The 24,025-nt window shown below is 42.0% G+C and overlaps 1 protein-coding gene across 4 annotated transcripts in view; it reads left to right on the top strand.

Annotated features, from left to right (window-relative positions):
* The window catches only part of B4GALT4 (beta-1,4-galactosyltransferase 4), a 35,474-nt gene that overhangs the window by 9,225 nt on the left and 2,224 nt on the right, over positions 1-24,025 (top strand). For 2 of the 4 annotated variants that reach the window (XM_002813256.5, XM_009238492.4), the window contains exons 3-7: positions 7,789-8,183; positions 10,975-11,207; positions 13,776-13,963; positions 19,249-19,371; positions 21,671-21,775. In XM_002813256.5, coding sequence (XP_002813302.1) covers positions 7,931-8,183; positions 10,975-11,207; positions 13,776-13,963; positions 19,249-19,371; positions 21,671-21,775 — 902 coding nt within the window. In that variant the 5' untranslated portion in view covers positions 7,789-7,930. Of the gene's footprint in view, positions 1-5,132; positions 5,441-7,788; positions 8,184-10,974; positions 11,208-13,775; positions 13,964-19,248; positions 19,372-21,670; positions 21,776-24,025 lie in introns of those variants that run through there. The other 2 variants (XM_063721748.1, XM_054551450.2) reach the window with 2 other exon arrangements.

Raw genomic sequence — 24,025 nt, forward strand, 5'->3', positions numbered from 1 at the left:
TGGTTATTCTAGTTATACATTCTTCTAAATTTTTTTCAAAGTTTTCAACTTCTTTGCCTTTGGTTTGAATATCCTCCCGTAGCTCGGAGTAATTTGATCGTCTGAAGCCTTCTTCTCTCAGCTCGTCAAAGTCATTCTCCGTCCAGCTTTGTTCCGTTGCTGGTGAGGAACTGCGTTCCTTTGGAGGAGGAGAGGTACTCTGGTTTTTAGAGTTTCCAGTTTTTCTGCTCTGTTTTTTCCCCATCTTTGTGGTTTTATCTACTTTTGGTCTTTGATGATGGTGATGCACAGGTGGGTTTTTGGTGTGGATGTCCTTTCTGTTAGTTTTCCTTCTAACAGACAGAACCCTCAGCTGCAGGTCTGTTGGAGTACCTGGCCGGCCGTGTGAGGTGTCAGTCTGCCCCTGCTGGGGGGTGCCTCCCAGTTAGGCTGCTCAGGGGTCAGGGGTCAGGGACCCACTTGAGGAGGCAGTCAGCCCGTTCTCAGATCTCCAGCTGCGTGCTGGGAGAACCACTGCTCTCCTCACAGCTGTCAGACAGGGCCATTTAAGTCTGCAGAGGTTACTGCTGTCTTTTTGTTTGTCTGTGTCCTGCCCCCAGAGGTGGAGCCTACAGAGGCAGGCAGGCCTCCTTGAGCTGTGGTGGGCTCCACCCAGTTCAAGCTTCCCGGCTGCTTTGTTTACCTAAGCGAGCCTGGGCAATGGCGGGCACCCCTCCCCCAGCCTCGCTGCCGACTTGCTGTTTGATCTCAGACTGCTGTGCTAGCAATCAGCGAGACTCCGTGGGCGTAGGACCCTCTGAGCCAGGTGCGGGCTATACTCTCCTGGGGCACCGTTTCCTAAGCCCGTCGGAAAAGCACAGTATTCGGGTGGGAGTGGCCCGATTTTCCAGGTGCCGTCTGTCACCCCTGGAAGGGGAACTCCCTGACCCCTTGCGCTTCCCGAGTGAGGCAATGCCTCGCCCCTGCTTCGGCTGGCGCACGGTGCGCTCACCGACTGACCTGCGCCCACTGTCTGGCACTCACTAGTGAGATGAACACGGTACCTCAGATGGAAATGCAGAAATCACCCGTCTTCTGCGTCGCTCGCGCTGGGAGCTGTAGACCGGAGCTGTTCCTATTCGGCCATCTTGGCTCCTCCCCCCTCCCACCTTCTTTTTTTATGTTTCATTCCTTTTAGCAGTAGCCTGGAATTATGATGTGTCCTTGTGTATTTCAACTAGTATGTCCTAGTCCGTCATTTGTTACTAAATTGGGTACCTGCTATGTGTCAGGTTGGTTTGAGGCACTAGGAATACAAAAACAATGATTCTCCTTGAGAATTAAGTTAATTTTACTATCATTTGTTGACTTGGGTTATACCTAGTCTCTGACTCTTTATTTTTAGTTAATTTTAGACTTACAGAAAAGTTGTAAAAATGATACAGAGAGTTCACCTAGCTTCCCCTAATATTAACCCCTTACATAACCATGCTACATTGATCAATACTATTAACCAAACTACAAACTTTATTGAAAATCATCTGTTTTCCTACTGTCTTTTTTTTTTCCTGTTCCCACTGTATTTTATCAAAGATCCTGCATTTTATTTAGTTTTTCTTTCTCCTTAGTCTCCTCCAATCTGAAATAGTTCCTCAGTTTTTCCTTGTCTTTCATGATTTTGATTCTTTCGAAGAGTACCAGTTAGGTATATCGTGGAATGAACTTGTGGTGAGCGATTGGATTTCTCCACTACAGAGTTATTGTCTTTCCCTTTGTACATAAGAATTATCTTGGGGGAGATACTTTGAGACTATACTGTTTATCCTCAAATTTTTGCCTATTAGTTTAGCATCCACTGGTGAACCTTGTCTGCAACAGTTATTAAGTGGTGTTTGCCAAGAGTGATTTTTTTTCCATCTCTCACTTTCTTACTAGTTGGAATTTAAGAAAAGAGCCGCCCCTTCTCTTCTATTCATTTATTTGTTTGATCATTTTTATCAGTGTAAACTAGTGGATATTCACTTTATCCTATGGGTTAAAATACAGTGCCATCATTTTTTTTTAAAATTACTTAAATGCTTCTAGGTTGGGCTATGAGGAGCTTAATCTTTGGGTTTAAATGACTTGTACATGTAAATGGCTGTCACCATTTTTATCCCATTCCTTACCCCGCCCAAGGAACCACTGCCCCTTTAGGATCCGGCCAGTGATCATTCAGAAGCCTCCTAAAGGAGTTGTAATTGGGATAATGAATACCAAGGCCTAAGGAAGGTGGGGCAATGTGTGTGTAAAAGATAAACTCCTAGGAACTCTGCAGGAGTAAAAAGAGTAGCAAAATAATCAGTCTTTCTTCTGTTGTTGCCCCAGGGAGCCCCAAGGCATCAGGATCATGTGCCTGGGACAACATCAAGCCCCCTCACATGCCCTGTGTCTGCAAAATTACCTGATAGGTTCAGAGATGTTGGAATACTGATTTTGGTGCTCTTAGCTGCCGAATGAACACACCCTTTCTCCTTGATGCAAATGCTTAGTTAATATTTTTAGAGTGATACATGGTGTCCTCCCCACCCACTTTGGTGGAGTAAAAATGTATGTGGTTAGAGATTCTCCAAGAATGATACTTAGCACTTATGTTTCCTTTCCTTTTGTTATAGCTTATCTTCCTTGCCAGATTTTAAAAACTATTATGGAAAATTTCAAGCATTCATAAAAGTAGAGAGAAAGAAAGGACTCTGAGGTACCTATCACCTATATTCAAGACTTCTCAGTGTTTTATCCATCTTGTTTCATCTGTTCTCCCACTTTGGGATGTTGTTCTCATATTTGACAGGAAATTGCAGACATTGAGATCTAGAAAAAGATAGAAATAAACCCTGAGTACAAAGACTAGGCTTTAATTCTCTTTATATCGTTTTCCCTTTGCTTGAAAATAGCAGGTAGTCAGAAGAAGACTGGTTGAATTGAGTGGAGGAAAACCAAATATGAAAACATGATCATTTTTAACTAACTACAGGGCAGACTTCTAGAAAGGAAAAGAGTGGTAAATCTTGCCCTAAATAACTTCTTTCATGTTGCCTGAATTTGTTCTCAATACTGATGATGTAGTCCCTTGGCACTTCAAGACAGCCTTGACTGAAAAAGAAAATAACTCTGAGACTCTTGTGAGAATTAAGGGTCTCTCAGTTACTTAAATGTTAGTGTAAATAAATCCAATATGATGGCACTTTCCCAAACACCAACCAGGAGTCACTTGCTCTAAAAATAACTTTCTTTAAAAAGTCGTTATGTTTTTCTAATTATAAAAATATTACATACTCATTAAAATAAAAAATGGAAATTACAGAGTTAGAAAGTAAAAATCATCTCATTAATTCCAGAGATAACATTATCTTGGGCAATATTCTGATAACATTTGAACGCGAATCACATTGGTAATTAGAGCCAATAAATACATGTGTTCCTGGCCAGGAATGATGGTTCACGCCTGTAATCCCAGCACTTTGGGAGGCTGAGGTGGGAAGATCATTTGAGGTCAGGAGTTTGAGACCAGCCTGGCCAACATGGTGAAACCCTGTCTCTACTGAAAATAAAGAAAAATTAGCTGGGTATGGTGGTGCACGCCTGTATTCCCAGCTACTTGGGAGGCTGAGGCAGGAGAATCGCTTGAACCTGGGAGGCGGAGGTTGCAGTGAGCTGAGATCACACCACTGCACTGCAGCCAGGCCGACAGAGGGAGACTCCGTCTCAAAAAAGAAAAAAATAAAAACTTGTGTCCTGGAAATGTACCAGATATAACAGTGTACTTGGGTGCATCATCTCATTAAATTCTTAGAGCAACTTTGTGAGATAAGTATTTTTCATCATTTTATAGCTGGGACACACGGTGAGAGGGGTTGCCTCCAGTCACTTGGCTGGTCTCTCTTGAAACACAGATGGACAGACAGATGACAGACCCTTCACACTTCAGATGTTTACTCACAGGAGCCAAGGAAACCTTACCCCTGAACTTCCTTATGCTGGCTCTCTGTACAGTTTTTGGGAGAGCACTTAGACTTAGAAAGATAGGTAAGAATTATTTTTGACTGGGTCAGATGTCTCAAAAGCAGGATTAGTAATGAAGGCCTAATACTTAAGTAATTATCAATAATGGCTCCTTGCTTTTAGAATAAATGTCTTACCTTTGAACAGTGTCCGTAAGCTGCAGTTGAGCAATATTAGTTTATGAATATTCACAGCTATTCTTGGGTAGGTTTTTTTGTTTTTGTTTTTTTAAATTACAGTCATCCCTCAGTATGTGGAGGGGATTGGCTCCAGGACCCCTACATCTACCCAAATCCATGCGTGCTGAAGTCCTGTAGTCAGCCCTGAGGAACCCACATATTGGAAAAGTTGGCCCTCTGTATACACGGGTTTTGCATCCTGGGAATATTGTATTTTTGGTCTGCATTTGGTTGAAAACAATCTAAGTGGAGCTGTGCAGTTCAAACCCATGTTGTTCAAGGTTCAGCTGTATTTTTTAGGACAGTTTTAGATTCTCAATCAAACTGAGTAGAAGGTACAGAGATTTCCCATGTACCCCGTGCCTTGGGTAGGTTTTTAAATCTCTTCCCCCTCTGTAGAATGAGGGAGGTGGATGTGTGGTCTTTAAGATCTTTTCTAATTTCAACACTGCAGTAATTTTATGGTCATAACCTCCTTCCACTTGGCGATTCTCTCTTCCAGGGGACTCTCCCTCTAAAAATAGCTCTTAGAAAAGCCATGTTCCCAGGACTGGGTGCAGTGGCTCACACCTGTAATCCCAGCACTTTGGGAGGCCAAGGTGGATGGATCGCTTGAGGCCAGGAGTTCAAGACCAGCCTGGACAACATGGTGAAACCTCGGCTCTACTAAAAATACAAAAATTAACTGGGCGTAGTGGTGCATGCCTGTAATCTCAGCTGCTTGGAAGGCTGAGGCACTAGAATTGCTTGAACCGGGAGGTGGAGGTTGCAGTGAGCTGAGATTGTGCCACGGCACTCTAGCCTGGGCAACAGAGCGAGACCCTGTCTCAAAAAATAAAAATAAAAATAAAAAATAAATAAAAGCAATGTTCCCAGTCTGAATTTTCTAAGATTGAGATCCTTATTTTAAAAATTGCCAATCCTAGCATTTAAGCCTCCTGCAATTAAGTCAACAAGAGGTTGTCTGACTGGCCCCAGGAACCTGATGACTTACTGTCACCAGGTGGGAAAAGAACAGACCTCCAGGAAGGCATTTGATCAGACAGTCCCTAGGAAACGGAAGGCAGATGTGGGAGAGAGGTAGAAGGCCCCCAAGGGAACCTGAATATTCAAGGATTTGTGTTGGGACTACCCAGGCACCAAGGGGAGAAAAGAGGAAATATCCATGTGAAGGATGTGGAGCTGAGCACCTGGGCGGAGACCCCACGCTACCACTTACTAGTCGTGTGGGCTTTGGCAAGGTACTTAAATCTCTCTAAACCTTCCTTTCCTTTTCTTACCTGTAAGATGGGGAGACTAGTAATTCTTATATCATATGGTTAAATGAAAATTAAATAGGTTAATATAAGTGATTTTACCCCAGTGTATGGCATGGAGTAAATGCACACATAAATTGCCTTTTTTATTAGTTATTGCTGCCTTCAGCATTGACTTCCTGTGATAACTTCATAGGACCGTGAGCACAGGCTATACTGTTTAATTGCTTCCTGGGTCAAACATTCCCGAAGAACTAACCTCCCTTTTCATCTATAGCATTGTGTTTAGAGAGAAATATTTTCTAGGTTTCCTTCAAACTAACCTGAAACTAAATTTTTGGAGTTGTATCCTTTAGTAAGTGTGAAACTATCTTGAGAGTTTCTGAGGTGGTGGTTGTTTTTTACAGTTACTTACTGCCTCTCTATTCACCATTAAAAAAATTCACTTTGTTTTCATTGTAAGAGTGCCATATTATAAAATGATATATGTAAAATATATGTAAATATGACAATATGTGATATACAAAAATATATACATTTATATAAATATATTAAAAATTCTAAAAATATAAAATATATTAAAATATAAAATATATTATTTTATATTTTATATTTTATAAAATATATTAAAATATAAAATATATTTTATATTTTATATTTTATAAAATATATTAAAATATAAAATATATTATTTTATATTTTATATTTTATAAAATATAAAATTATATTATTTTATATTTTATATTTTATAAAATATAAAATATATTATTTTATATTTTATAAAATATAAAATATATTATTAAAAATTATTAAATAAAAATTAAATTTATAAAATTTTATAAAAATAAAAATTATTAAAAATATAAAATATATTATTAAAAATTCTAAAAAGAAAAGAAAAAAAAACCACCCCAGCTAATCCCATTCTGTTAATATAATTATTGTTAGCTTTCTAGACTTTCCTTAATTGTATATATCGTTAGTTGTAATCATAGCACAGATATAGAGCTTACTTTCTGTTTTTCTTTTTGTCATTTAAGATTTAATCATAAGTGTTTCCATGTGATTATTAAGCATAGAAAATATTTTGGTCTCCATTTTATTTGTTTAATTGAGAATATGTCTGTCTATGGAGATTATCTATGCCCTAGCTTTAGCATTTTCTGTGTTCTTCTGAGAACATGTTTAGAATTTGAGGAGAGACGTGATTTGTCCACACAGAGAGGATATAGTGGATGTTGCTGGCGGCAAACCAGGTATCCTTGTCAGGTAGTCTTTACCACTTTAGTGTATTTTCTGTGGTCCAGGGTGGGCCCTCAGCTAGGTGGTCTTAAAAACATGATTTTTGTCAATAATTAACAGCATAGCCCCCTCTTAGAAGTGAATTCATATTATCCCATCTCATGCTACTGAAGTACGAAATGAGAGTGGCAATTTTTCAGCTGACAGTGAGAAATACAGTACAAAAAGTGGTGTTTCAGTGTGTCTGCTTGTTGGTCAAGGTGGGATACTACTTTATGTATTAATAAATTAGGTCATCTAAGCCCCACAATAACTTTTCTAGGTAGATAGTATTTTTATCCCCATTTTACAGATAAGGAAACTGAGGCTTAGTTAAATGACTGGCCCAAGGTTATGTAGCTGTTATGTGGTAGAGCTACAGTTTCTGTCTAAGTCCAAACTCCTGATCTTAAACACTGTGCTGTAGTTTTGTTATTCTTACAGATAGATTGTTGACCTCCTGTTTGGGATTCTCTATGTTTCTTGACAGACTCCCTTCTGGCCCCCATTGCAATGTGCCCTGTGCCAGTGCCTCTTTGAGAATTTAGCATTCATTCCCTGTTGTTGAGGACCATGTTTTCCTAGCTCTCACAGGGGAGAAGAACTTTTCCTTTTTCCCTTATTTTCTCTTTGGGACAAAATGTGCTTCTGTAACAAGCCTTCACATTTTTTAAATCCTCCCTTAAAACTGTGCCAGGAAGGGGCAACTGAGGCAGAGAACCATTAGGGCTATGTCTTAGGCTGTGTCCAGCTCAGGTCTTTGCAGTCTCCCTTGTCTCCTTTGCCTATTTGTTCTGTCCAACATCTGGAAGTGGCTTCCCTTCTTGGGTGACAGACAGCCTGGCTGATAACCTAGAGAGTGCTTCTGTGATGTATCGATGCTTGGAACCTCTAAAACCTCTGGTTTTCGAATCTCTAAATGCTAAGTGGGAGACCTACCATTACGGTTAGTCAAGGTCCATCGGGGATGGGTTTTCAGTTTGTGCTGGAGTGAATCATTTCAGGATAGAATTTCCATTTAAAACAACGTGTCTTTTGTGATTGCGTTTCAGATTGTTGGAGCAGAACTACTGAGAAAAAGCAGGCATTGTATCTTCAGTTGTCATCGAGTTTGCAATCAGATTGGAAAAGCTCAACTTGAAGCTTTGCCTGCAGTGAAGCAGAGAGATAGATATTATTCTCGTAATAAAAAACATGGGCTTCAACCTGACTTTCCACCTTTCCTACAAATTCCGATTACTGTTGCTGTTGACTTTGTGCCTGACAGTGGTTGGGTGGGCCACCAGTAACTACTTCGTGAGTGCCATTCAAGAGATTCCTAAAGCAAAGGAGTTCATGGCTAATTTCCATAAGACCCTCACTTTGGGGAAGGGAAAAACTCTGACTAATGAAGCATCCACGAAGAAGGCAGAACTTGACAACTGCCCTTCTGTGTCTCCTTACCTCAGTAAGTGTTCCTTTTTTCCTTTAAGTAGTATGCAGACTTTTTATTTAAGTGTAATATGTACTTGCCTGTATCAAAACATCTCATGTACCCCATAAATATATATATCTCCTGTGTCACAAAAACTATACATTCAAATAAAATAAATATGTACAGGAAAGTACAAAACTCAGAAGTGTACCACTTGGTTAAGTTTCAGAAAATGAACATACCTGTCTAACTAGCATGTAAATTAAGAAATGGAATCTTGCTGGAACCATAGGAACTCCCGTGCTTCTTTCAGTCACCACTCTGGCTTCAAGATTCTAACTCTACACATTACATTTTTCCTATTTTGGAACTTTACAAATCGGAAGCATACGTTATGTACTCTTTTGTATTTGGCTTCTGTTGCTTAACATTATTTTTGTGAGATCTGTTCTTATGGTTGCGTGTGGCTATGGTTTGTCCATTTTCATTGACGTATAGTATTCTGTCATAGGAACAGACCCCGTTTTATTATCCAGCCACAAAAGTCTCAGCAGCACACATTAATAGGGTCCATTGATCTAGGCTGGTGGCTCTGCCCCATGTGCCTCCTGTCCTCCTCCTGAAACTAGTGGGCTAGCCTGGGTATGTTCTCCTCATGGCATCAGCAGAGCACCAGAGCATGAGAGGAGAAATGCAAGCACGTTCAAGCCTCAGTGGGGTCACATCTGTTGTATTCCTTTGGCCAAAACTATGGAGTCAAGGGACAGAGACTAGGTAAGTTTTTCAATGTGGTCTTTAGTGTTTATTTCTTAAATATGTTGTATGTTTTGGTTCACCTTTTATGTCTTGCCTCTCAACTTATGTTAAACAGTGAATTAGTGTTAAGATCAGGGTGCCAGCATGGTCAGGGCCCTCTTACTGAATATTGTCCTCTTATGCCTTTCCTTGGTGTGTGTGCGCACACACATACATGCAGGGGGAAAGGGAAAGAGAGAGGGAGAGAGAAAGAGAGATAGATAGATCTCATGCCTCATGTTCTTTTTATAAGTGCTTTAATCCCACCTGGCAGCTCCACCCTTATGATGATCTCATCTAAACCTAGTTACTTCCCAGAGGCCCCACAGTGGGGATTAGGGATTCAACATACGAATTTTTGGGGACACAGACATTCAGTCTGTGCACCCCTTTCCTAGTTGAGTCACAGTCCTGTATTGTATTCATATTGGCATGCTGCTTCTCTTTACTCATGGAAGAGCCAAAATGTTATTTCTGATTGTGTGTTCCTTCACAGATTATACAAGCTGAGATGTAAAAATGAGTCAGGTAAATGCAAATTTTACTGGCTGATTATTCCTCTTGCTTAAAATGCTCACAGTATATTTAAACAGTAAATTTATTCATAAAGAATAGAGGGGCAGTGATGCATTACTGGGCAAGTACTGGACTAAAGGTGATGTGGTTGGTGATGACTTAAAATGGGCCATTAGTGACCCAAGGAGGGGCAGATCTTGAGAAGATGTTGGGGTAGGGGGAGTGATAGGGAGACTGATAGAGAGTAAATGGAAGCAGATACTAGGTTAGGGCACGTAAAAAGTTATGACGATGAGAAGGTGAGCCAGGGGACTAGTTTACATTAGACCTGTTGCGTGAGGCTCTTTGAGGGCGCAAGAACAGAGACACAGTCAGGTTAACGATGGGGATTGTGAACAGGCCACACAGGAGACCATCTCAACAGCTACCCCATTATCTCTGGTAGCTCGATAGCCCAGCATCAGCTCTAGTACTTGTCATCAGTGTAACTCCATTCCTTACTGTTTGTTTTTAGGGCATTACTGACTGCTGTGTCTTGCATGTAGACCCTGCAGGAAGGCTCTCGTAGGCCAATTATTCTCTTCGGGTGGCTTGAAGAAGTTACTTACCTTGCCTGCTGTTGAGCAGAGCACCAAGGTGCCATTAGACACGTGAGCCTGGTCTAAGCAGCCATGGCCAGGGTAGGGGATGGTTACATGGAACAAGGCATGGCGACTTATGCACAGGAAGGGCCTATGACTGCTTTACTCAGAAGGGGACGGCTCAATTTGCAAGCATCTTGAGATTTTACAGCCTGACCAGTATACGTGGAATTTAGAAACAAACAAACAAAAAAACCTGAGCTGTTTCCTCCTGTGGATGGCTTTGGGTTTCATCTGTTTGGATTGCTTCCAGACACTGAGCAAATGCTGTGCTCGACTGGAAACGTCTGTTGTGGCAAAATGGGAGAGTGGTTGCAGTGCCACACATACCTGTTACAGCTGGATTAGGGAGGGAGACTGGTTTCTACTTCTTTTTAGTGCTTTGCTTACAGGGAGCCAGGGTAGTTCCAGAGTTTAGGGAAGGGGTGGGAAGAGTGCCTTGTCCAGGAGCTTGATTCTGTGGAATGCTGTTGATATTTAAGAGATTTTCCCCTCCTCCTGGAATTTGGCGAAGGAAAAGAGGATAGACCAAAGTTGAAGTTACTCTATCTAGCCCTGCCCTTTGCTCTTACCAGGGTTCACCAGGATATTCCCTCTTACAGATGGATCATAGAGCAAGTTGATGATCCAGCCACAAGGAAATGATTTTATTATATATCCGCCACTTGCTTTTGCAGCCAGTAACCTTAGTGACATGATGATCTGGCTATCATCATGACTAAATGGGCCTTTAAAGTAATCATAATAAAAGCTGACATTTGTAGTACTCACTGTGAGCTGGGCAGTGTTCTTTCTATGCATATTAGCTCGTGTAAACCTCACCACTTTTTGAAATAGCTACTGTTATTGTCTGTGTCCTATGTTCATTGTAGGAGGCCAGAGCAAGCTCATTTTCAAACCAGATCTCACTTTGGAAGAGGTACAGGCAGAAAATCCCAAAGTGTCCAGAGGCCGATATCGCCCTGAGAAATGTAAAGCTTTACAGAGGGTCGCCATCCTCGTTCCCCACCGGAACAGAGAGAAACACCTGATGTACCTGCTGGAACATCTGCATCCCTTCCTGCAGAGGCAGCAGCTGGATTATGGCATCTACGTCATCCACCAGGTGAGCGTGGGGGCAGACCGGGGCCTGCCTTCGACCCTCCTCTCTCTGCCAGACTTGGCCATGTGACTGTTTGTCTATGTTGGGTAAAAGGAACATCAGACTATCATCAAAAACGAGTTCTCTTACCTCATTTATCCTTGAAAGGAGTAGAGGAAATTCTTGTCTCAGAGTGTGGAGTTATGGGTTCAAGTTCTGGGAAATTTTACTGTCCTTAAAGGAACCTCTGGAGGAAGCCTATTTTGTGAGCCCTTCCATGTTAGCCAATGACTGCCCTCAGATTTCCCTGGAGGCTTCCTGGCCTCTTCTGTTTCTTTCTGTGCATGCTGTGCACTATATGATGAGATTCTGGAATTGTCTGTCGTTATCGACTATAGTTACTCAATGGGGATCTAGACAGAGGATTTGAAAGAACATTCTGTATTAGTAGCTGTGGTGCTCTATGGCTGCCACCACATTTCTGCCCTGAACTTTGCGACTATTTATTATGTGAGACATGTTATGTTTGATTTTCACTTTCTGGATTCATTTATTTGGCTTCCAGAAGCATGATTTGGTAGGAGCATAGCATAACTACAAGCTGCTTTTGAAGAGCTTACCTCTAAGGTCAGTGGAGTGGGTGATTAAAGATACCTCTATTTGGCATTAAAGTTCATTGAAAGAAAACTAAGACATCAGTTTAAACATCAGTGTCTAAACTTTTCACAATTATCCTTGGCCATCCAAGGAGGCCAATAAGAGGGATAATTCCCCCTCAAATTCTTACAAATTCTAAGAATGTCAGCAAAATCATCACTACTGTTAGAACAGGTAATATTTCTTTTAGGTAAAACTTTGGACAACTCAGAGGACCAGCTCTGCAGTATAGACTTGGTGATAAACTGAGGCTCTTGAAAATCAGTATGCTTATATAGCACACCTATGTCTGTATTTTAGTACGTGGAACAAAATGTTACTATTATATTGTTTTATAGCTATTTTTGTTTTTAAGGTTGTTGGTCATAGGTATGATTTATTTGATTCTGAGTTCTTGCTCAGGACAGTAACCTACAAGGTATAGTACTATTTTTATGAATAGAAAAACATGTCTGCTTTGGGCCAGGCCCGGTGGCTCAGCACTTCGGGACGCCAAGGTGGGTGGATCACTTGAGGTTAGGAGTTCGAGACTAGCCTGGCCAGCATAGTGAAACCCTGTCTCTACTAAAAATACAAAATACTCTGCTAAAAATACTAAAAAAAAAAAAAAAAAAAAAATTAGCTGGGTGTGGTGGCACATGTCTGTAGTCCCAGCTACCCAGGAGGCTGAGGCAGGAGAATCATTTGAACCCAGAAGGTGGAGGCTGCAGTGAGCTAAGATCACACCACTGCACTCCAGCCTGGGCAACAGAGCGAGATTCCATCTCAAATTAAAAAAAAAAAGAAAAAGAGAGAAAAATACGTCTGCTTTGTGTTATTCTTATCAGGAAAACATTGTGGTAACTTCTGAGAAATACTTGTACTTTTATGATGAACCACTTAACTGGAATTCATTCTGAAGGAATTTGAATGAAGCAGCCATGAAAAAATTATTTAATTTTTTTATTACAGCTTCAATCATATTACAGGTCAAACTGTGTTCTTTTATTGTCCAGTGATGCATCTACCTCCATAAGGCCGCTGTGAGGATTAGCCTCCACCAGTAGCATTATAACAGGATTCTCTCACAGGGATTTCTAAGAAACTTTAAAGTAGCTTAGAAATATTAGCAATAACCTTCTCTTTTTATAGGTTGAGATTTCTTGATCCTTTCTGGCAAGCTATTAACTAAGTCTCTTAGAAGCTTAGTGTAAATTCATAACAGAGGGTAAGACTGGGATTACCTAGGGTTGAACTGTGAAGCAGTAATACTAATTGACATGACTAGTATATAAGAAAGGTTTTGTAGTTTTATACAGAATACGTAAAGGTATTTGTAAAATTTTAAGTGAAAATTTTTTTTTGTTAACTGTGGTAAGAATATTTAACATGAGAGCTATACTCTTAATACATTTTAAGTGTACATTATTATTGATTATTTGAGTTATATGTATTTTAAGCTGCTTTTAAAAAATTTTTAATTGTGAAACACACGACGTAAAATTTACCATCTTAACATTTTTTTAACTTTTTTTATTTTTACTGTCTTAACCATTATTGAGTGTACAGTTTAGTAATGTTAAGAATATTTACATGCAATGTATCTATGCATAATTATGCAATATATTGGTTGCATAAATATATGCAGTGTATTTATGAAATCAATCTCCAGAACTTAATCTTGCAAAACTGGAACTCTCTATCATTAAACAACAACTCTTTGGATTTCAAGGAATGTTTCTAAGTTCTGGAATATAAGTATGTGTGAAGCACGAAGAAAAAAATCAAATGGTCTTTTATTGTCATTGCATCTTCTCTGTCAGATCTTTATGTCACAAGTATAGTCTTGTGTGTAGAATAATTAGAATAATACCACCTCCTGAATCCTAACTAAGAGGGGAACAATGTGAAACTTTATCTCAGGAGCTTTTCAAGTTTTAATTTTCATATCTCTAGGCTGGAGGTAAAAAGTTTAATCGAGCCAAACTCTTGAATGTGGGCTATCTAGAAGCTCTCAAGCAAGAAAATTGGGACTGCTTTATATTCCACGACGTGGACCTGGTACCCGAGAATGACTTTAACCTTTACAAGTGTGAGGAGCATCCCAAGCATCTGGTGGTTGGCAGGAACAGCACTGGGTACAGGTAAGGTGGTTCTGCTGAGGGTGGCTTAGGTCGAGAAGCTCAACTATTGTGATCAAGACTGGGTGGAACAAGCATTCAGAGTGTCTTAAGAAAATGAGAAATAGAAAAAATGGTCCATAATGTATACATCACTTAAAGTGCAAAACAGAAGTTAGAGAATGTAATGAGGAAAAAGCCCTACAACTTCGGCAGAGGATCACAAAGACAAGGGAAAGCACTGGAGAGAAATATCATCCCAGCATTGCAGGTGGTGGCCAGTCTCACCCGCAGCGCCCCTGTCGGGGGGCTTTTGCAAGCTTTCCCACACTGACTAGAATGCAAGTAACTTATTTGTCTATTCCTGACTCCCCCTCTAGGAGGCAACAGGCTGGTGTCCCTTAGTGAGACCTCTGTTGAGACATCACTTTCCAAACTGTGGCCTCTTTCTAGAGTATGGGGAGAGGTGGGGGAGGGCATGTCCTCTGAGTAGTCTTCTCGGGAGCCAGGACACCCAGGACAAGTTCATTTCTCTCAAAGCCACTGTGAGAAGTGCCAGATGCTATCATCTGTGTCTTCATTCCCCATCCCCTCCACCCCTAAGAAGGGTGTAGCTGCTTTTCAGCCTTATTTGATTCACCAGCTCCTATTCAAGCACAACCAAGGGGAAATAGTGACATAGAATGTTTCTCTGCAAATGAAACACTATATTCCCTCATTTGTGTGCACACTTACCTGTCAGCTTTCCCCAAGCCCTGCCGTTCATGGGTGCTCATATCTGTGGCGCTGACTGTGCTGGAGGCCATGAGACCGGTTTGAATAAGGCAGAGCACCTGCCCTCACAGGGCTCCCCATTGAGTGTCAGTGTGGGGAGACAGGTAGCTACAGTGGAGTTGCGTTAATTTTGCATTTCTGCAAATATGACTATAAGCACTTGGTGAGGAGAGGAGAGAGGGACAAATGAAGAGAGGAAGAGGAAGGCAGAAGGAGAGAGAGAACTGTGAAACTATCAAATAATGCTGGAGATTCCACCAGTATATACTCTACGTGAGTGTGAAGTGGAAAGTGAGTCTCTTGATACCTCATTTGTTCTGGGCTTCCGTATTGCTCTCTCACATTGGGCAGTTTAAGAGAATTCTTAAGTAACATTGATGTCGGTGACTGTTGCCTCAGGTACTGACTTTAAACCCAGGCCGTGTGTAAGCTGCAGGACATAAACACCTAGAACAGACTATGGTGGGTGACAGCACAGTGCCTTTAAGAAACACCTTGAAGGAAAGGGTTTAAAGCTGTTCCCCAGGTAAGGTGGTACCTTAATCTTGTGGAACAACAAGAGCTTCTCAGCAGAGTTCCAAGACATGCCAGAGAGCGCAGCACAGTTTTGGGGAAAATGCAATAGTTCACTGGTATTCTAGAAGGCATGTCTGCGAGGAGAGGCAAGAACTGAGGCTAAGCAGGAGCCAGATTACGCAGGCCTTGTTTAGTCTGATACGGAGTTCGAATTTGCTGTGGCAGGGGTTGGGGAGCTGTTGACACATGTTACAGATGGGGAAGGATGGGAGAAAGCTTGGTTCAGCTGATTTTGAATGTATCGGATGAAGCAAGGGAAGAGGGGAGAGATGCCACATGTCTGAGTTAGGGCAGGGGCTGTGGATCCAGAGGGCAAGGAGAGAATCCCATGATTTTTCTCTTTGGGGAAACTTGATCTTTGGATCTAATCTTATTATCTAGGGGTTTTGTTTTCTGGTTTCTTTGAGTCACTTCTGCATTGAGGAAAGCAGTGTATCATGGCTGGGCAACTTGGTTTTTTCAAAAGCGTGTCACTGTCTGTTCACTTATTCTGTAGTAAGATGTCACTATTTACAACACATAACACCTGTACCTTAGACATTTACCATAGATGATAATCTTAAACTTCCCATTGCCCAGATTTTTGTAAACACCTGGTTGCACCATTCATTTCTAAGCAATCACAGAGGATTGCTTAAGGACAGGTTTTTTGCTGGGATTCTAGATTTTATCTTTCTATTAAGCTGAACCATAAGAAGGCTGAGCTCTTGGACATTCCTGCCAGGAAATGATTTTCACTCATGTTTTGGTGTCACAGTCGTGGATTTCATCAAATGCCGCTCACTCTGAGAAACAGCATATGTATGACTCTGCTTTTTCTAACTTGCCATTCTAACTGGCCAGATGTTTCTTTTATAACTAGGTATCAGAAAGCCTTTGCTGAGTAACTGACAGGTTTTCTTAATATGATTCAGGTAATGGAATATGTTTCCCCTTTTGATCGAGAGGCTCTGAGCCAAATCCATGGCCCTCTTTTAGAAATTGAAAAGAATCTTATTTGCAGATCAGAGTTCTAATGTATTTCCCATCTTAATTTTGTATTCTGATTTAAATGTTTCTAGGGTCCTGGTTTATCATTTATGATTTTCTTTTTTTTGTATGTATCATGTAAGCAGCCTCATGTTTTGTGGCTGGAGAGAGGTATGTATAAGTAATGTAGGTAGGAGTTGCCCTCCTCCTGGACTACTTGCTTTTGCTGCTTTGGGCCAAGTCCCTGTGGCAGGCAAGTTCATTTCCAGGCAGCTGAGTGTCTGCCTCGTGCTGGCAACTGTGTGCCCCAGTGCCACAGAGCTTAAGTCAGCACATGCCTCATCACTGTCACACCAGCCCCATGAGTACAAGTGCAAGAAAGGTTTTCACCTTACACACGTGCAGAGGGAAGAAGTTAAAGTAAGTTGCCCCAAGTGTCTCAGACTCTGATGAAGCCAGAAACAAATCTTGTTTCTCACTGCCTGTGGGGTCAGTGATGAAGCTCTGGACCAGCCGGTGGCAAATTTTACGGCAAGAACTCCTTTGGTACCAGCCTCCTTCCTACAGGAATTCCATTGTTACTTTATGACTACGTTTTCCCCACTCTTGGGCCTTATAGTGCTTTAAAAATAAATAAAACGGTTCCGGGGCCAGTTAAATATTTTTGCTTTTACAGGTAAGAAAAACCAAAAGCAAAGATCAATAAACACAGAGATAGTTGCCATCTGACAGGCACCTGAGAAACAGTTCTTTTTTTTTTTTGAGATGGAGTCTCAGTCTGTTGCCCAGGCTGGAGTGCAGTGGTGCGATCTCGGCTCACTGGAACTTCCACCTCCCGGGTTCAAGGGCTTCTCCTGCCTCAGCCTCCCGAGTAGCTGGGACTACAGGCACATGCCACCACGCCCGGCTAATTTTTTGTATTTTTAGTGGAGACAGGGTTTCGCAGTGTTAGCCAGGATGATCTCGATCTCCTGACCTCTTGATCTGTCCGCCTCGGCCTCCCAAAGTGCTGGAATTACAGGCGTGGAGAGACAATTCTTTAACCCTTCTTGCTGACTTGTCTTCTTCTGCCCCTCCCCACTCCAGCTTACCCCTCTCCAGGTGGTCGTCGAGCAGCCTGTCTTTCTCCCTCCTGTGCTTTGCCTCACAGAGTTGTGGTCACCAGGAGATCCCCCATTTTTCTGCCTATTTGAATCCTTCCAGGCCCCCTCCTCCTGATGTGGTGACACCTCTCTCCTCAGAACCCTGATAATGTTCACCTCTCTTGTTAGGTTATAAACTCTGACGGCGGGGCTCCCACATTCTGGTGTTTAGCCAGCCGTCTTGCATGTGGTGGATATTGGTTTTGATAAGCTGCCATATCATTCCCTTGTTCTCATGCTGATTGCTTGTTGGTGTCAGCAGGTTATGCCTGCCTTATTACTACATCCTAATCAGGCAGCTGGTGTTCAGGCAGCTAAGAATCCCTCCCCTCTATAAAATGCATTCTGATAACCATGGTAATGAGACATTGCTAGTAGATGTCTTGGTCAGTGATATTTACCTTCTAAGCACTTTATTTCCTTTTTTTTTTGTTTTATTATAGGCTGCAAAATATACAGTTTCCCAGAATTTTAAGTTAGGGGCATAGAAGTAAATCTGCTTCTCTTATGGGTTAAACAGAGTCCCCAGTCTTTTCTCAGAACGTAGAAAGAAACAACTGAACTACAAATTAGCTTTTGGGATGCCACTTGTTCGATGGCCAGTGTCTACATGTTTATTGATCTTTCCTTTTGGTTTTTCTTTTTATCTAGAAAATCATAAATATTTTATCGGTCCTGGAACAGTTTGACCTGAAGTTAAAGTTAAAAATTCTCTAGATATTCACATCTTTTTATTTAGTAACATCCAAGTTATTAAGCTACCTTAACTTGCATTTCTGAATTGTTGAAATGTTATATTTAAGGGATACCTTTATTTCTGAGATTTACAAATTCGTCCACAGATAATAAGAGTCCTATATAACTGGGAGGCTGGGAGGTGCTCTCTGACTTTTACCTCCTGATCTTTCTCCTCTTGCCTCTTTTTCTTTCCGGTATTCCTAGGGTTCCACAGAGCTGAGCCCCTTGGGTCTACCCTTTGTACTGTTCTCACCAACTAGATTGTTGGAGATTTCTCGACCTATGCCTTCAGGTACTACATGATAACAGCTTATTTCCAAAGCCATATCTGTAGTCACTCCTCTCTTGTGAGATTGGACACTGTATCCTTTTGCCTACTGGCAAAGCCCCAGGTGTATCTAAAATTCAGCTTATCTAAAGCGTGATTCACTGTCCTTCCTTTCAAAACCTAATTCCTGTTCTGTACAGCCTATTTTCATGAGAAGCACTACCTAGACTCTATCTGGTTGACAGGCCAGAAACTTCAAGGGGGGTTGACATGCGTTGGGTTATCCAGGAAACAGACTCTGAGCTGGAGATGCATGTTGAGAAGTGGAGATTTGCATACAGAGTGTGTGCATGCAGTGTGTGTGCAGGAGCTGTCTCCTGCCTTCAACCCTCCCCTGCAAAAGTGAAAGTGAAAAAAAAAAGGTATATTCACCATGACACGCATTCGTGCTGAACCCGGATGCGGCCTCAGAATCCTTCTTAACCCAGTGCCCTTGGCAACTGTTACCCTTCCTTGGACTGACACATGAGATGAAATCTTATCAATATCTGATGGTGTGGTTCACATTGACAGGTATCTCTATAGGCCTCTATACACAAACGTCACCATTAACAGCTGGCTGGCACCTTGCTCAGTGAGCAGAGGTGAGCATTTGTCTAGATAGAGGAAAGAAGACAAGACAGGGAAGGCCAGGAGCATTGGGAGGTGGGTGTCAAGCAGGAGAAGCAGGAGTGGGTGGGTGGAAGTACATGGTCTCCCAGGTGTTGCTAGAACGCCAGCCCTGAAATCAGAGACCTTTGTTGCTAATATTCTTACCATTTCTCTCATCTCTTTTGCTCCAGGTTACGTTACAGTGGATATTTTGGGGGTGTTACTGCCCTAAGCAGAGAGCAGTTTTTCAAGGTGAATGGATTCTCTAACAACTACTGGGGATGGGGAGGCGAAGACGATGACCTCAGACTCAGGTGAACAACAGAGAAAGGTCCCCTTCACGGGGCTCTGTGATCAGTGTGGCTCTGGAGACCTGCATTTATATTTATTCCTTTAGATGCCAGTCCAGCAGGTCACTAGGCTGCAGATTTGGGCTTGAAGGGTGCAGGGGGTGGAGGGAAGGTAGGATGGCCCACATCATTCTGTGCCAGTAGCAGTTTACTTCTGGCCTGGGGTCATTTGGGGTCCAGAAGTGTTGGTGGAGGCCTCATGGACTTGTCAGTGGGAAAGACTTACTGAGACACCAGTGAGTGAGAAACCCCAAACTGCAAGGTGTCTGCTGAACTGCAATTTGGAGACCGGGTTGTTAAGAGCCTCATGCTTTCTATCAGACCCCAGGGGGACACAGTTCCCAGTGTCCCCCGCAGGGAGTGCCAGCAGCCTCTGGGGAGCTGCACATGTTGAAGCAGGCAAAGAGGTCCTCTCCTCAAGTGTTAGGCAGCCCTGGCAGCCCTGCACACTGTGGGGACTGCAGGTGGCCTGACCCCAGGCCTGACGCTGGGCTGTTGGCATTACCCTCGGTTCTCTTGGACTGCTTTCTGCTCTGAGGGGCTCAAAGGGAATAAGTCTGGCCTCTACCCACAGCTTCTTCCCCTCAACTTGGATTTGAGGGCCAGATAGTTATAGTTATCCCTACCTCCCAGAAATAAGTAATTATTCAAGAGCTTGGGCTGGTATCTTTAGACTTGTAATCACAAGGCCATTCTGGGTGTCGGAAGGCTGCCTTCCCTCCTGCTGTTGCCTCTTGGAAAAGAAATTTCTTTCTTTCTTTTTTTTTTTTTTTTGAGACACAGTCTCGCTCTGTCACCCAGGCTGGAGTGCAGTGACGCAGTCTCAACTCACCGCCACCTCTGCCTCCTGGGTTCAAGTGATTCTCCAGCCTCAGCCTCCTGAGTAGCTGGGACTACAGGCGTGTGCCGCCGTGTCTGGCTTATTTTTTTGTATTTTTAGTAAAGGCCAGGTTTCACCATAGTGGCCAGGCTGGTCTCGAACTCCTGAACTCAGGTGATCTGCCTGCCTTGGCCTCCCGAAATGTTGAGATTACAGGTGTGAGCCACCGTGCCTGGCTGGAAAGGAAATTTCTAACCTGGGGCTCTGAATTGTTAGTTATGTGACTGTCAGAAATTTTTTTGTTGCCTCATCATAAAGAACCCAGGGGCTCCATGCTGCTCTTGTTCCCATGTCTAGGCTGAGAGCCTCTGGAATGTTTCTCGCAGGAGGGAATGGATTTCCCTGACCAAGGGCTCTACAGAAATGGCCGTAGTGATGGGCAACAGCTCTTCACAGCCCAGCCCATCAGCAGTCTATGTGGTCATGACTTAGGAAGTGGACAGAGGGTATCTGCTACATTTCAGGACAATAGTAGCAAAGGCTAGTGATAAACAATCCCCATTATCTTCCCCAAATCTACTTCACTGGGGTGATTAGTAGAATTTTGCCCGGATCACATATCTTCACTGTCTTCTTTCCTGCTACACTTCAGCTTCAAAGAAGAGGGGAGCCTCCAATTTTGCTTTCATTTGGAAAGACCATCGTGGCCTTCAGAATGGTTTTTGACTAATGTGGTGGATGAACTAAGATGATTTGAATATGAAAGTTGGTTGAGATTTACTGCTTATTTATTTGCCTGTGCAACAGGCACTACCCTTCTTTGTACTTATATAATACATAGAATACATTGCAGAGTACAAGCATATTCCATGCAGATTATATCATTTGAATATTTGAAATCAGCTCCCTATCACCGTTGCCATTTTACAGATGAGGGAACTGAGACCTGGAATTGTGAACTGACTTACTGAGGTTGTAAATAACAGAGTCCAGATTTGAACCTAGGATTGTAGCTTTAAAGCTTGTGACCATAAATGGCCATTCCTTTCTTTGTCGAAAGAAGGCAACTCTAAGTAAATTGGGGCTCCTAACAGACTTGATTCTCCTATTGTTCAGGATGTTTTGAAATAAGTACTTTATCAGTTTTTTTCTTTATGAAAATGACTAAGTATAAATTAGCACATCTCCTTTGTACCCCAGCAATAAATGTGAAATCTCATTCTTTTTTGGGCTTATCGCCTGAAGTTCCACCGTTATAAGAAATGGGAAATTTTAGAAGTTTTTCTTTTTTTAATACTCCAATAATCAAGCTGTTCATGACACTGTGTGTGTGTGTGCGTGTGTGTGTGTGTGTGTGTGTACATTTTCGCGAATGATGCTTTTTATTTGCCTAGTGATAGATAAACAGGATGGACTTTAAAAAAATCTCTATTATTTTTCTAGGGTTGAGCTCCATAAAATGAAAATTTCCCGGCCCCTGCCTGAAGTGGGTAAATATACAATGGTCTTCCACACTAGAGACAAAGGCAATGAGGTGAACGCAGAACGGTAAGTCCTGGCTTCACTTGCCTGGCAGGCTACCTCCCTGGTCTGTTCTGTCAATAAGGACTATGTTGAATTCGATCAGATTTGAGCCAGTTCATTGTGTTAAAAGATTTTTATTAAGCAAATTTTCAAACAGACACAAAAGGAGAGAAAGTGGTGCACTGAACCCTCACGTCTACAGTTCTCAACTCATGGCCTCTCTTCTTTCCCTCAGTTTTTTTCTTACCCCACTGGATTTAGAAATGTGTCACAGATGTCATAGCATTTCATGTGTAACTGCTTCAGTATGTATTCTTACAATATAAGCAGTTTTATAAAAGGAATCACAATACCATTATCATACCTAGAATAAAATTAACAATATCTCCTTAATGTCATCAAATGTCTAGTCAGTGTTAAGTGCTTTTTTATTTTTAAAACCAGTTGATCAGATCAGTGTCTAAACAAGGTCCACATTGCATTTGAATGATCTCTTTTAATCTGTAGGTTCCCTCTCCCCTTCTTTATGTGTTCCTTGATATTTATTTGTGGAACAAGCCAGATTATTTGTCCAATAGAATTCCTTGCATTATGGATTTTTCTAATTGCATCCTGGTAGTATAACTTAATATGTCCTCCTGACCTTTATTTTCTCATAAACTGGTTGTATTAGTCAGGGTTCTCTAGAGGGACAGAATGAACAGGATAGATGTATATATGAAGGGGAGTTTATTAAGGAGAATTGACTCACACCATCCCAAGGTGAAGTCCACAATAGGCCGCCTGCAAGCTGAGGAACGAGGAAGCCAGTCCGGGCCCCAAAACCTCAAAAGTAGGGAAGCCGACAGGGCAGCCTTCAGTCTGTAGCCAAAGGCCCGAGAGCCCCTGGCAAACCACTGGTGTAGGTCCAAGAGTCTGGAAGCTGAAGAACTTGGAGTCTGATGTTTAGGGGCAGGAAGCCCAGGAGAAAGATGAGTCCAGAAGACTCAGCAAGTCGGCTTCTCCCACCTTCTTCTGCCTGCTTTATTTTAGCCTCGCTAGCAGTTGATTATATGGTGCCCACCCACATGGAGGGTAGATCTGCCCCTCCCAGTCCACTGACTCAAATGTTAATCTCCTTTGGCAACACCCTCACGGACACACCCAGGAACAATACTTCACATCCTTCAGTCCAATCAAGTTGACACTCAGTATTAACCATCACACTGGGATTTCTCTGCATTTCTGGAGACTTGAACAGAATCTTATTTTTGGGCAAGAATTTTCATCTATGGTGTTGTGTACTTCCTCCAGTGTCACAACAGGAGGATGTAGTCTGGTTGTGTCATTTTGTATGTTAGGATTGATCTATGAGTTTCGATATTGCCAGTCTAATCTATGCATTGTGAGATTCCCTATCAGTTTTTTACCTAATGACTTCAGCAGTCATTGATGCTTGATTTCTAAATTTATTATTTAATTAGGAGTTGCAAAATTGTAATATTCTAATTCTGTTGTTCCTTCTGCATTTATTAGATTTTTCTACAAAGTACTTTCTCTTTCCATGTATTTGGGTACTCTGGGGTATAGTTTTTATAGGAAAGGCAGAATAAAGAGAAAAGAGTCAAGCACTGATTAAAAATTTTTCAGACTGATGACTTGTGTTTCCTAGCATCCTTCAGGATGTAGTTCTTGTACTTTTTGGTACTCATATTGTCTCATCTTTGGCCAATGGGATCTTCTTCAAGCTGGGTCCTGAATCCCAGTAGTCCTCGAGAGCTTCCTTCCCTGTGCTCTGCTGTGATGAGATGTTCTAGGCTCTTCTTGTACTTTTCCTGCCTTGGGAATTGGCCTATTCACCAAGGAATCCTGGCAGATAAGCCAGTTCTTATGAGGCTTTGATTGAAGAATCTATATTTCTTTGTTCTGATTTTTCCCCTTAAATTTTCAAACAGTCTTGAGGGTTTTACATTTTAAAACAATATTAAAGTGCTTTCAGCCTGATATTAAAGAGTCCTGTTAAAGTTTATTTTTTTCCGAGGCAGGGTCTCGCTCTGTTACCCAAGCTGGAGTGCAGTGGCGTGACCATGGCTCACTGCAGCCTCTATCTCCCAGGCTCAAGCAGTCCTCCAAGCTCAGCCTCCCAAGTAGCTGGGACCACAGGCATGTGTCACCATGCTTGGCTAATTTTTTTTTTATTTTTTGTAAAGACAGGGTTTCCCTGTGTTGCCAAAGGCTGGTCTCAAACTCCTGGGCTCAAGCAATCCTCCTGCCTCAGCCTCCCAAAGTTCTAGG

Source organism: Pongo abelii, chromosome 2 (assembly GCF_028885655.2).
Source record: "Pongo abelii isolate AG06213 chromosome 2, NHGRI_mPonAbe1-v2.0_pri, whole genome shotgun sequence".
Taxonomy (NCBI): domain Eukaryota; kingdom Metazoa; phylum Chordata; class Mammalia; order Primates; family Hominidae; genus Pongo; species Pongo abelii.